This window comes from Triplophysa rosa, linkage group LG18, assembly GCF_024868665.1.
Source record: "Triplophysa rosa linkage group LG18, Trosa_1v2, whole genome shotgun sequence".
Classification (NCBI taxonomy): Eukaryota; Metazoa; Chordata; class Actinopteri; order Cypriniformes; family Nemacheilidae; genus Triplophysa; species Triplophysa rosa.
The window spans coordinates 2589338-2602092 of NC_079907.1; the positions used below are offsets into that span (position 1 = coordinate 2589338).

Consider the following 12755-nt stretch of genomic DNA (forward strand, 5'->3'; position numbering starts at 1 on the left):
TCCAGACAAGATCCAGACTAATTCAATATTTGTTGAGCTATTTCATTGGATTAGTGCTTTTACGTAATCCACGAGTACAGCCGGCGGTTTGTGGGTGTATTAATGTCACTCGAGCGTCATTATCTCACAGTGAGGATTAAACTTTTGTGCGGAGTTCATCCCCTTCGCTCTGAATGTGACCCTGAATTTCAAAGCAGGATTCATGAGTCATGATCACCAAATTCCAGCCGTGAAAGTGTCAGCTAGGGGCTGGAAAACGACATTCGACTGAGACGAAGAGTTTAGAAAATCATACCATCAGCTCTCACCTAAAGAGTCTTTTTTGCGTTTATGTGGCGGATCCTCTATGATGCGGTTGAGGTCTCCACGGTCTTTCAGATCCACTGGTTTTTCCCATACTGACAGGTGCATTGTGGGATTGAAGAAAAAGACCCTGTCGTCTCCCGTCCACACCACACACCTAGACAGAGGGGAACAGATGTCACGCACAGCAACAATCTGACGGTGTTTTGCTCACAGATGGCTTTGAAATCCCAACGGAGGCTCGAATGACAAAAATCAGCCAGAGAGAGACAGAAGCGACCCAGACGGGACTGTGGGTCACACAGAAGAGCTGAGGACGACTGAGATCGGTTTGTTTGGTTGGGACTATGACGTGTTTTCACCTCACCAGACATTTCTCTTTTTCAGACTCATCTCGCATGATGACAGATCAGGAGATTTTAAACAGATTAAATTCACCATAACTCCAACCTCAAGTATCAACTATTACGCATTTTAGGTACTTGTCATAAATCAAAAAGTGACACAAAATGTCCGTCCTGGATATTTTGCCATCGCGATTATAATTTCGGACCCATTTCGTGTCGGATGAAGTATTCATAGATTCTGCGGTAGTCTGTGAGGTAATTTGATACAACCTCATGCCAACCGTGACAAACCAATTCTGACATTTCATTTTGCTTCCCCATCACATCAGTGCTGTAGAACTGACCCCATGATATTAAAAAATCTCTGAAACGGCACATCCGTTCGGCTCATATGCAGTTATTCATAGTGCAGACAGATGGCTGGCCCTGCTCACATGCTTTATTTATATTTCCTATAATATCGCAGGGATTCTGTGTTTGTGGATCACATCCGTAAAACCTCTGTATATTTATAAAACAATAAGCATAAAATCAGCTTTAAAGGCCAGGAACTCTTACCGAAGACAAATTTATCGCTTAGAATTTGTTTTTTTTATAGACTTACAGACTCAAAGGTTATGATTTCTTTTCAATGTTACAATACTCTACTAAAGCAACCAGTCCACTGTGTGACACTTAGCGGCATCTAGTGATGAGGTTGCGAACTGCAACCAACGGCTCACTCCACCCTCCCTTTCGAAGCACTATGATGGCTGACACGGGACTATGATGTCATCATGTTTTCGCTTCTTTGCTGAAGGAGATAAGGTATGTACGAAATGCGCTTGGCCTGCGGTGTATGTAGATGGAAAAGCGAATTTTAAGGTAATAAAAACACAACGCTTCATTATGTAAGCTCTTTATACACCTCTGAAGACATAGTTATGTATATTATTTTGCATTTCTGTCAATAGATCCTCCTAAAATTGCACACTGAACCTTTAATATGCAGAGACTATATAATATATAATAACTATAAAAAACAAATGGAAGAAAAGTTATCAGTTGTTTCATTTACTCTATGTATAAAAATATAAATAACGATAAGTAAAAATTGACAAATTGTTTGCATAAAGTAAAAATACAGAGCAATAAAAGGAATTGTACACCTCTGAGAATTTGATAACATTTCAAAAGAAATGTTTATGTTAATAAAGACGTTTTGAGACATTGAGATCTCAGACCCGGAGGAAAATGTTATTGCTCAGATGTTGCTCTTTCATAGCTCAGCAGATTTTATTTTATTTTGTTTCATTTAAATATAAAAAAATCAAACACTGCTTAGAAGAATAAAAATTTGATACAGAAATGAGAAATTGTTCAAATCCATGAAGAGTTTGGAGGTGTAAAATGAATGTAGATTGTAGAGGTGAATAATCTGTATTTAGGTAAATTTGATGAGAAATGTTTGAGATCTTCAATAATCTGAGCTCAGTTTGCGACATTGAGATCACTTCTGAAACACTATTGGAGACATTTCTGAGATGTCTGCCTCTTTCACAGGAGAAATATGTGAGACGCAGACGACTCAAGGAAAAGTTTTCCTTTTCCATTTAATCTAAGTGAGAAAAACTGAGATATTGAAGAGATCTCATCTGTGATTTTTTTTTTCAGGCACGTGTGAGATATACTGGGGTCTTTTTCTTCAGGGTGCGCTCTGTTTCCTTTCCAATTAATTATCTTAATCTCTACATTGTAGACATTTAAAGATTATAGATTTATTTTATGAGGTCTCCGCTCTTTACTTTTTTATATCCAATAAGAATCTCATCTGAACTGGATAATTATGCAACAGCTCGTGTTTCTGTGAGTCCCCTGAAGCCCGAGGGTCTCGAGTACGAGTTAAATGCAAAGATTTACCAGTGAATTTGGCTCTGTGAGTCAACAAAAGCTGAAAGCGTTAAGCCGCGATGCCTGCTGAGCGGCAAGAAATTGTGTATGTGTGTGTGTGTGTGTGAGAGAGAGTGTGTGTGTGTGTGTGTGTGTGTGTGTGTGTGTGTGTGTGTGTGTGTGTGTATGTATGCAGGGAGGAAAAGCCCACACTGCTCTGGCAGAGAGAAACATCTTGCATAACACATGTCCTAATGCAGGTTTGTGTATCATTGCATGTGTTTCCACTATATCACACTTCCATCATCAAACACTCAGAAAGTGACATGTGTCATTTAAATGGCTGTATAGCCAACGACATTTATGACGAAAATCAGATGCAACAACCATATTTAATAATCTGTTGGATTTTATAACCTATAGACAGCATGCACTTGCAATACTGCCATTTTAAACGTATTGCTGATCATCTTGCAGAGTTATTTATTAGTTATGAAGATGCATCAGATTGAGGATGAGCATTGCAGTTACCATGGTGATCCAGGTATTGGTGTAGACGCAACAGGCCCCTTGTCTTTGGGCGAACTGTCCTCATCCATGTTGACTGTAAAAGCCTCATCCTAGACACAAATACACAGTATATCAGCATGACATCCAAGAGCAAATGATAATGATTATATGTGATGATATCGTAACGGTCAAATACAAAGTGAGCACTTTCAGTTAGAATATGGTCGTTTCATTTCGCTCACATGAAAAAGATTCTGTAGTATGCTTTAGCATTTATTATAGTAAACTGTAGGGAAACTATTTGAACCTTACCAGAGTAAATAATCACGTATACTACAGTATTTACTAGGCTACAGTTGATCAAGTCACTATTGTTCATACTACTAAATACTGAAGTATACAGTATACTAACAAAGTCTTCTAATTACTATAAAGTAAAACAGCATACTAGAAATTACTGTAGTAAATACCAATGTGCACTACAGTATTGACGACAATTCATCATTGCACCTCAGTTCATTCTACAGAATATACAGAATACCAATTTCAGTATACTACAATTTACAAAAATGTACTATAGTAGATACCAAAGTGCACTATTGTGTTTACTGCAGTTTTATAATTTCACAACCGTTAATACTACAGAATATTGTTGTATACTGTACATGAACAAAGTATATTCATTTCTAATATGACTACAGTATACAAACTTTTACTACAGTTTACTATAGTAAATACTAAAGTGCACCACAGTATTTACTGCAGTTTATCATTTCATTACAGTTAATACTATAGTATATTGTAATATACAGACATGAACAAAGTGTACTTCAGTGTTTAGTACTGTATTTATCCCTATAGTTAACACTACAGAATACTATGGTATACATTAACAAGGCACAGTAATGCCTACAGTACTGTATATACTGCAGTTGACCACAGTTTACTATAAATACCAAACAGTATTTTATCATGTGGGTATACTGCCTAAACTTCAATAATCTAACACAGGTTACAGGTCACATAATAAAACATAGTAGATTATCAACTGATCTAGATGTGTTCAGCACTAAACACACACTCAGAATAAGACCAATTACCCAGTTCCTACATGACCAACTGATGGAGATTACTAACTCTCCACATTCTGTTGGCCTGGAGCCTCGCTCAGTCTTCACGGTCAAATGAATTATCATTCTGGGTAAATTTCTCTAATTAATCCGGCTGAAAAGTTTTTAAAAGCCATTACCTGTGTGGGCACAGCGGTACACCGCACTCTAACAAAAGCCATTATAAACTCCATCTTAATTGGACTCCAAATTTGATTTTGCCGCAGTTTGACCTTTTCCACAAATCAGTTTAATTTCACCCTCTAAGAAAACTTGAGATGAATTTCGTTCGGACCAAAGGTCTGGAAACAAATGAACTGACAAGTGATGCCCATTATGTTGATGTTGCCTATAACATGGGTTTAAGTATCAAAAATAAAAAAGAATGAATGACAAACCTCAGGTTTAGTCCGTGGGTTTGGATCTGGGTGGAGCACTAGGGCGTCTGTGCAGGGCGTCTTCTTCAGTTCCACTATCTTATCTGACAATGAGTAGGACAGATGCTCAATATTCCGCAGATGTCGTCTTCTTAAATCCACATTGTCTTTAGTAGCTCATCATTAGTAAATATTGTAAAAGACAATCCCTTTAATGTGTGTCAGGAATTATAATTAAACCTTTAAACATTTACTCCTTCTGCTAATGAAATGGTTATGCTATTCAATTTCATTAATGGATTCCTGAAGTGAAAACACAGCACATCAGTTTATAATGAAACCATTTTAAGCAGATCAATGATCCGGCAAAGATGGGTGACTTCATTTACATACAGTGAATGAATATATATATATACATTATATGTGCAATTAAAGATTATTCATGTGAGTTAATGAATCGATTTACTTGTTTAGATGTTTTATCTAAAACGTTCAAATGTGGAGCACTGTATGTACACAGTATAATATTGTATTGATGCTAGAGATCCAATATAATATAATATACATTTACAGTATCAAGTAATAAAACTGAGTACGTAGTATGCCGCGTTTAACTGAGTGTTCAGTAAGTCAATAAGGCATACAAATAATATTTCATTTTCCAAGCAACATTTTGAAAGTTCTGAAAAGAGATTTCAGAAGATTTTGAACAGAAATTGATCAGAATAAATCACGACTCCAAAAGCCACCAAACGCCTGGCAGACAAAATCAATAGGAAGAAACCCACTGTGACTGTCAGTGATGGTTCAAAGCATTATAAACAACATTGTCATTCACTTAGTTTTGGACGCACTCGAGCAGAGTCTGGCCTAAAATCATTTTTACTTTATCTCGCTGGAAAGCTGTGAAATGAGCAAGAATAAAGTGGAAATCAAAATGTGCTGCTTGATCTTTGGTCCTGAATCAAATTAAACTCGAATAAAAGTCACATATTGAAGCAAGTTTGACTTTACACAAACTCAACAAGGATTATATAGTACATATTCGAAATCAGTACAAAACTACAAAACAAACATTTACTCTAAAAATGTCCATCAATTTTCCATTGGCGTTATTTGCGTGTGGGTCATGTCCCCACCACTTTTTGGAGGAAATGAAGAAATGCTTGTGGGAAGTATTGTTTTTGTCATCTCTGTCCCCACCACTTTTCAAAACAAAGTCACGCCACTGATCCATGACTCCGTTGGCTTGGAAATCACACTTAAAAAATTCCAGGTTTTTGGTGATCACGGTGGCCAAATACAAGAGGGCCAGCGTGAATCTGAAACGGCTTGTTTTATAAAGCATTCAAAGCTGACATATCCCGATTAAATTTGCATGAAACTCTTCTGGCCCCATAGCAACTCTTTACAACAAGCAACTGCTTTGCAATAAAGGCCGAATGAAGATTCTGTTTGATTTATATCAGTTATCATCTCGACGCTGGAAGCGATGACGGGGAACCTCTCATGCACGCCGACGCCGCTCATTTATCTGTTTCTGTCAGAAGAGAAGCTCGCGTGGCGTGCGGCCACTCTAGGTCTTACATTCACACCAAACAATGGAGAAGAATGTTTGTGTGGCTACTGACTGCTTGTGTCAAGCTGTTTAAGTCACGATAAACGTGCTCCGTGACAAAAAATGCAGAACTGCGGTGAAAGAAAAATACTAAATGAATTCAAGTCAGCTTTGAAGTTGTTAGCTTGCGAGTCAAAAGAAGCTGTGCTTTGTGACCACAACAGAAGTGAACCGTTTACCAAGGTTAAATGAGGCCCAAAATAAAGTAAAAACAGTGGCAACACCAAAGTGACATAAGGTTACATGTGATATTAATTCAAACAATCATTGTACCACAGTTCACAAGGGCTGTCACGATTAATCGATTTATATAATGTGTGTGTGTGTCCGTGTGTATTTATATGTACTGTATACTGTATGTAAACACAAAAACAAACATAATAGTGTGTAACAAATATTTGCTTAAATACATTTTTAATAATAATAATTAAATAAATAATAAATAATTAAATATGTACAGTACATGTATATGTATATATGACCATTTCAAAAACGTTTTTCTGAATTTACTATTTATAGGTATTACTGTTCATCTTTGTTTCATCCTGTGAACTACTAACAATATTTCTCCCAAATTTCTAATAAAAATGTTGTTTATATTTGCACTTATTTGCAGAAAATGAAAACTGAAGAAACAGGTCAAAACAACAGAAAAGATGCTCTGTTCATATTCACTTCTAAGCAATACAACAGTAATATTTATGTATTTAGGAAAAGTCCAAAGATTATTTTTTAATGTTATAACCTGGATTTTTATCACAGTTTCATGTGTCTTGTCATGCTGTCAGTCTTTCATGTTGCTGTTGGATGACTGTATGTCACTCCTGAGGTTTGATTTTGTTGAAATTCAACAGACACTGGACTGGAATGACCACAATACATCTAGAAGTGATGATTAAACTTAAATTTGGAATGGTGTAATGAATCACACGATGATAGGAAAAGCAATACCAATTATCATCCTTTTCTGTGCGTACCAAAAAAATAATAAAAGTGAAAGGGCGACAGTGTAAAAAAAGAAAGAAAGAAAAGTAGCCTTAAGAATTGCCTGCAGGGTAGAAACTTTGCAATAAAGTTGTCAAAAAAAAATCCACAAATCGATGCAGTTAGAGACTTAGAAAACCATTTTAGAGAGAGAGCAGACAAATAATAACGATAACAAAACTAGTCAGAACATTTTAAGGCAGAGGTTATCTTCTTTCCAACCAAATCTAAATAAAAAATCATTTATATAAGGAAAGATGACACTCAAAGTGATATATAACGGATGCTTTGTGACTGTGCTTGGAAAAGAAATCTCAAACTACCATATTACAACCTCTCACTGTTTGTCATGCTAAATGCGTTGTGACATTGCGGTTTAAGTGTGGTTTTATATTGTGTATAAACACACCTGCTCGTCTTTGCTCTTTCCAGTTTCCAGTAAGCAGTGTTACTCCAGGAGCAGTGAGCGATGTTACCGCGGTAATGTGTGAGGGCAGGACGGGTCCCAGCAAACCCTCCCAGCTGCTGCGTGTACCTGCATGACACAAAGAGAACACGCAAATCTGTTTTACTAAACATGAACTGGGTCATTCCTACCTTGCAGAACAAGACCATCAATGTGCCGTGACCCAAAAACATACTTAAACACTTAAAGGGACAGTTCACACAAAAATAAAAATCATGTCACATGATGTTGGTTGTGGTTTGGGGGTTTCATTTGATGGGGCTGTGTGGGTCTGGTTTGGTCTTGTTTTGTGGTCGATGCCGGACAACAGAGGAATAAAGTTACATTAGGCCATTACTATTTTTCCCTGGTTGTTCCTCTGTTGTCTTCCTCCTGTAAAGCTGCTTTGGAACAATGCACATTGTGAAAAGCGCTATATAAATAAATTGAATTGAATTGAATGTCATTGTTTATTCACCCTCGTGACTCTATTTTTCCTTGCAACACAAAAGAAGATATTTTAAGAAATGTTTCAGTGGTTTTGTGTCCATACAATGGAAGTCAATGGGCGTTCGTGTTGTTTGGTTATCAACTTTCTTCAAAATACCTTTTTTTTGCGTTCTGCAGAAAAAGAAAAAACACAGCACTGACATGAGGACGAATAACTGATGAGAATCTTTATTTTGGGGTGAACTATCCCTTTAAACCACAAACCAAAGCAAACATGTATAAAACTGTATCAGTCCTAAGATGCATATCAGCTTCAAAAGTGAAAAGCATCACAGCATGGCTTCACAAACTTAGCTTTTATCACCGCGAGGCAAAAAGCGTTTCATTTCACACGCTCAACTTATCAAAGCTTCATTCAAAAGTTCTTCTGACAAGTCAAACGTTGAAAGAAGCTGGAAGCTCATTCTCATCAACACGAGCCATATTTAACCTTTAATTTAGTAGCGTCTGTCCGAATTGTGCTCGACAGACTCGGCTTGTTCATAAAGGTTAATTACATTTGGCTTTAGCCGTGGGCCGGGCATAGCTGAAATCCAGACGGGTTGACGGATTGTCAGGTTGAATATGTATGTGCCATTTCCACTGGCACGGGAAGCAGATGCTACGCTTTATTTCAGCTTTTGCTTTCTGTAATCTGCTGCCTTTAATGAATATCTCGGAAAATAAATGAACCATTCAAACGGTAAACTGTTATTCATAGCGCATTCATAAACTGTTATATCATTTAAATGTCTTTCTACAGTGTATATACAGACTTTTTTTCTATACAGACAAATATAGCATATAAAGTGATCGGCTTGTCCTCATCACCAGAAAGCTGCGATCTGTCATTTTTTGGTTCAAAATAAATGAAATTTGTTATTGAGCAAGTGCATAAGAAATCTGTCCAAACTCTTACAATAATGATTTATGGGTTGAGCATTATTTCACAAATGTAAGTTTGACTTCGTTTGACGTCGACCCATGTCAAGATTACGAAGTATAGTAACCTGCAATTTTACGTTTCAAGCAGAGATGGCGATAGCGAGGCAAAAGTGGGCAAACTTAACTTCCGGTAGGCCTCCGCAAAGAATCAACGACTGTTGAGTATTGTTTTAGTGTAATTTAATACAATTAATATACAATAAAATATCAAATAAATTGTTATATTGTAACCAAACACAGACCGGAAGGGCCAGGCGCGTGCGTCCGATGAAACCGTCTATTCTAGAACCACAAAAACTACAAGAAGCTCCACCCACAAGGCAAATTGATCAACATCGTGGAGGATAAACATCAGTCATCGTCATTTGCTATCTGTTTATTTTTGAGATGAATTATGCATTATGGGAGTTAAATGAAGAGGGAGATTATGAGATCTGCTCATTAAAACATTTAATGGCGCGTGAACTGAAGATTTGCATCTGTTCGCTAAAACAAAACAGTATGGCTGTTCCTATTGCTTTCAGATCTGAAAGACACACACACACAGACACACAAATATGGTGTATTGATAACCCTGGGCCGCTATAGATCATTAACACACTTTACCATGTCTGCTTTGTACATTAGCTTTCATTTATTACACACAAAGTTGCGTCTGGCCTGTGGTTTTTCATCAGCCTTCAAAAAGAGTCTCTCATGTGTCTCTCATCCATATTGAATTAGCTGCTTGTGTTGTGTATAAAAGATGTTTTAATGACTACAGGCATGCATGCCTCCATTAAAGGGTCCGTCTTTCAGCTCAGTCATTTAATAATTAAAAGCGTAAGATCATAAAGCAGATAAGAGGATTCAAGCTCCCTAAATCAACAGTGGAAGTGTCGTCTACATGTCGCTGTTAGCAGGCATGAAATTAGTTGCCCTAAAACATGTTGGAGTTAATATCGCATGTGTTTTCATTAGCCGGTGATAACATCTTTTTTATTTTAACTACGAAATTACTTGATAAGAATGCGTTTGTGACATATTTAAAGTTTGCAGGCTCAAAAATAAAACAATTCCCAGTTCAGAGTACAAAAAACAAACCAAATTTGCTTTGTGGCACATCCTGCGTAAACTGTCTTCTCCCTGAGCCGGGTAAAACGGGGTCAATGCACAGAAATGACTCAAGGGAAGGTTAAGAGTTTGATGCGCTTTGATGTCAGGACTGGCAGGCTGGAGACAAGAGGACATTATCTATAATCTGTTGTTATAAAGGCATCAAACAGAGACAGTGAAAGCTTTTGGAATGACCTACACATGACGAACGGCTGCTGTGGATGACAGACTGAGACCTTTATAGCCAACATGATGTGCACTGAACGTTTCAGGTTCAACTGAGAGGTCGAAAAACGAGCATCCTGGTGTTCGCCATCTATTATTCGAAGGCAGACAGTTTGTTATACAAAAAAACCCAGAACAAGTTTATTCAAGCGTGCTACCAGTGTACTTATTTTGAGCTAAATAAGTATGCTTTCAGTCTAGTTCACAAAGTTCTCAGAAGTACAGAAATAAAAATTCTGTTTCAGCGCCATCAACATATACAAACGTTATGTGGCCCAAACTTAACTCCTCCGCAATAAATAAATAACCGTTGAGTAGTTTTAATTTCATGTAATACAATTAATATACACTAAAATGTAATATAAATGAAATGTAAAATACAATTGTTATATTATAATCAAACACAGGACGGAAGTTAACTTCTGGCCAGGTGCGTGTGTCCGATGAAACCGTCGATACTTAAGTTGTTAAGTGTAGTGGTCTTTACTATAATGGCGTATTCTAAGTATACTTAAATGGCCTATTAAATACTTTTTACATAGTTTTACTTTCTTATAAACGTACATGTTCAAGCTACCTGTAGTAGAACTGAACCTGATCTTCTTTGTCCAGAGTGATCATAGAAATTGACTTCAAATCTACTTATAAATCTAGTAAAATAAATAGTAATAAATATGTTACTGTAAGTTTACATAAAGAAAACTTACAAGTATACTTCACAAACAAGTATATATAGATTTTTGTCAATTATTTTTTCTTTGCTATTTATGTAACTATAATTTACCTGCAGTATAAACAAAAACGGTTGAAAGTAATAATGTTGAAATATTAGAATACTATTAGTACACGTAATATGCTTATCAGTCCACGGTTCCATTATAAAGTTTAATCCTAAAGCTGCACAACTTTAGCTCTATACTGAGTGTTTTTTTAAATCAATTTCTTTAATTCTTTTGGCTGAAACTTAATTTCAGCTCTGCCTTTATTCCCCTCAAAAACATTGGTCTATTCAGATGGTTTAATTTAATAATCTATAGCCAAGGCAAAGAAGCAAAATAAAAGTACATTTTGCGGGTTTCTTTAACAAGAGGAAATTGCCCCCTTTATATCAACTATCTGGGCTCAAAAACATAGAAATTACATTTTTAGTAAAGTTTCCTTCGAGTACAGGCAGCCGCAAACATGCTGTGAATGCCAAAATAGCAGCTTTCATGTGAAACGCATTTTGAATATGGCAAATGCTTTCCAAGTGAACGCTGTTATTTGGGGAATCGTTCACAGCACCTATCAGAATACCTGTACTTACCGCCGCTACACGCTGAGGTCTGTGGTGACAACAGCTTCCAGACGTGTGAACTAATCACATTCCATCCCATTTAAAAGCTCTAGAAGAGTCGAGCTGAAAACAGCCTCTGCATGCATTTGTCATAAAGCTCAATGTCATTTGCGACACACCCGCTTGTGCATCCTACTAATTTGTATCAATTTCAGTTCCTGTCATGCCCATGTGACCAAGAAAATAATCACTGTTTATTTATGTGAGGAAACAGAACAGCGTCTTCATTATGAATGAGACTGTATAGTCATCGGAGACATGGGGTTATGACTGCAGACCGATGAGCCGATCCGCTGGCCTCCTCCATCAGACATGCTTCACTAGCTTTAGATTATATTCAGGGAGAGCTAGAAAGTGTGTCAATTTTTACAGACCTTTTATCACATCAACAGCCCTTTAAAAAAAGGAATATAGATTCTGAACAGCATGCAGCTCTGAAAAGACAATGAAGAATGAGCAAACTGTATTGAGGAATCACTTCAGATGTTTCTTCTAAAATGACAAAAGTTTTTTTTCCAAAGAGACAGAGATAGCAGCATAGGTATTTCATTTAGTACTTCATTTGATCATTTGACATGATTGCAAATCTGAGCACCGTGTGCGCATGAGAACATTTAGAAAAACAATCGGAGAGGCAGCTGATGTAGACAAAAGTTGCTTTCGAGTTCATCTAGAACTAACACTTTTCCTGGAGAAATACATTTCACAATTTGCGAATTTAAATGAGTTAAAGAAGAGACACGCTATATGTAAAACACCTTAGGCAAAACCGGCTAAGGGTTTAATGCATGGGGAAATGAACTCCCTGCTGAGAATCCAATTTTAATTTCATTTCAATTTAAGTGTGTTTTATTGGCATAATGAAAATTGTAGATTTGCTTTGCAAATGTATTTGCAACTGGGCTGCGTACAACTAGTGCGAATGTGTATAACAAGTAGAAAAAAAAGTCAAATGTATGTCATGTCAAAAGCAAATCCCTTACTGGTTTTAATGTTTCATACTTTACTCAAAAAGATCTCAGTTACTCTTTAGGGCTGCACGATTATGACAAGAAATATTGGTTGAAATCACAATTATTTAACACAATTAGTCATTGACTTTG

At 36.7% G+C, this 12755-nt stretch overlaps 1 protein-coding gene across 2 annotated transcripts in view; it reads right to left on the reverse strand.

Annotated features, from left to right (window-relative positions):
• Positions 1-12755, reverse strand: part of tcerg1l (transcription elongation regulator 1 like) — a 72441-nt gene that overhangs the window by 7872 nt on the left and 51814 nt on the right. For both annotated transcript variants that reach the window (XM_057359433.1, XM_057359434.1), the window contains exons 7-10: positions 7527-7652; positions 4537-4619; positions 3051-3139; positions 309-460 (exon numbers count right to left, since the gene is read on the reverse strand). In XM_057359433.1, coding sequence (XP_057215416.1) covers positions 309-460; positions 3051-3139; positions 4537-4619; positions 7527-7652 — 450 coding nt within the window. The remainder of the gene's footprint in view (positions 1-308; positions 461-3050; positions 3140-4536; positions 4620-7526; positions 7653-12755) is intronic.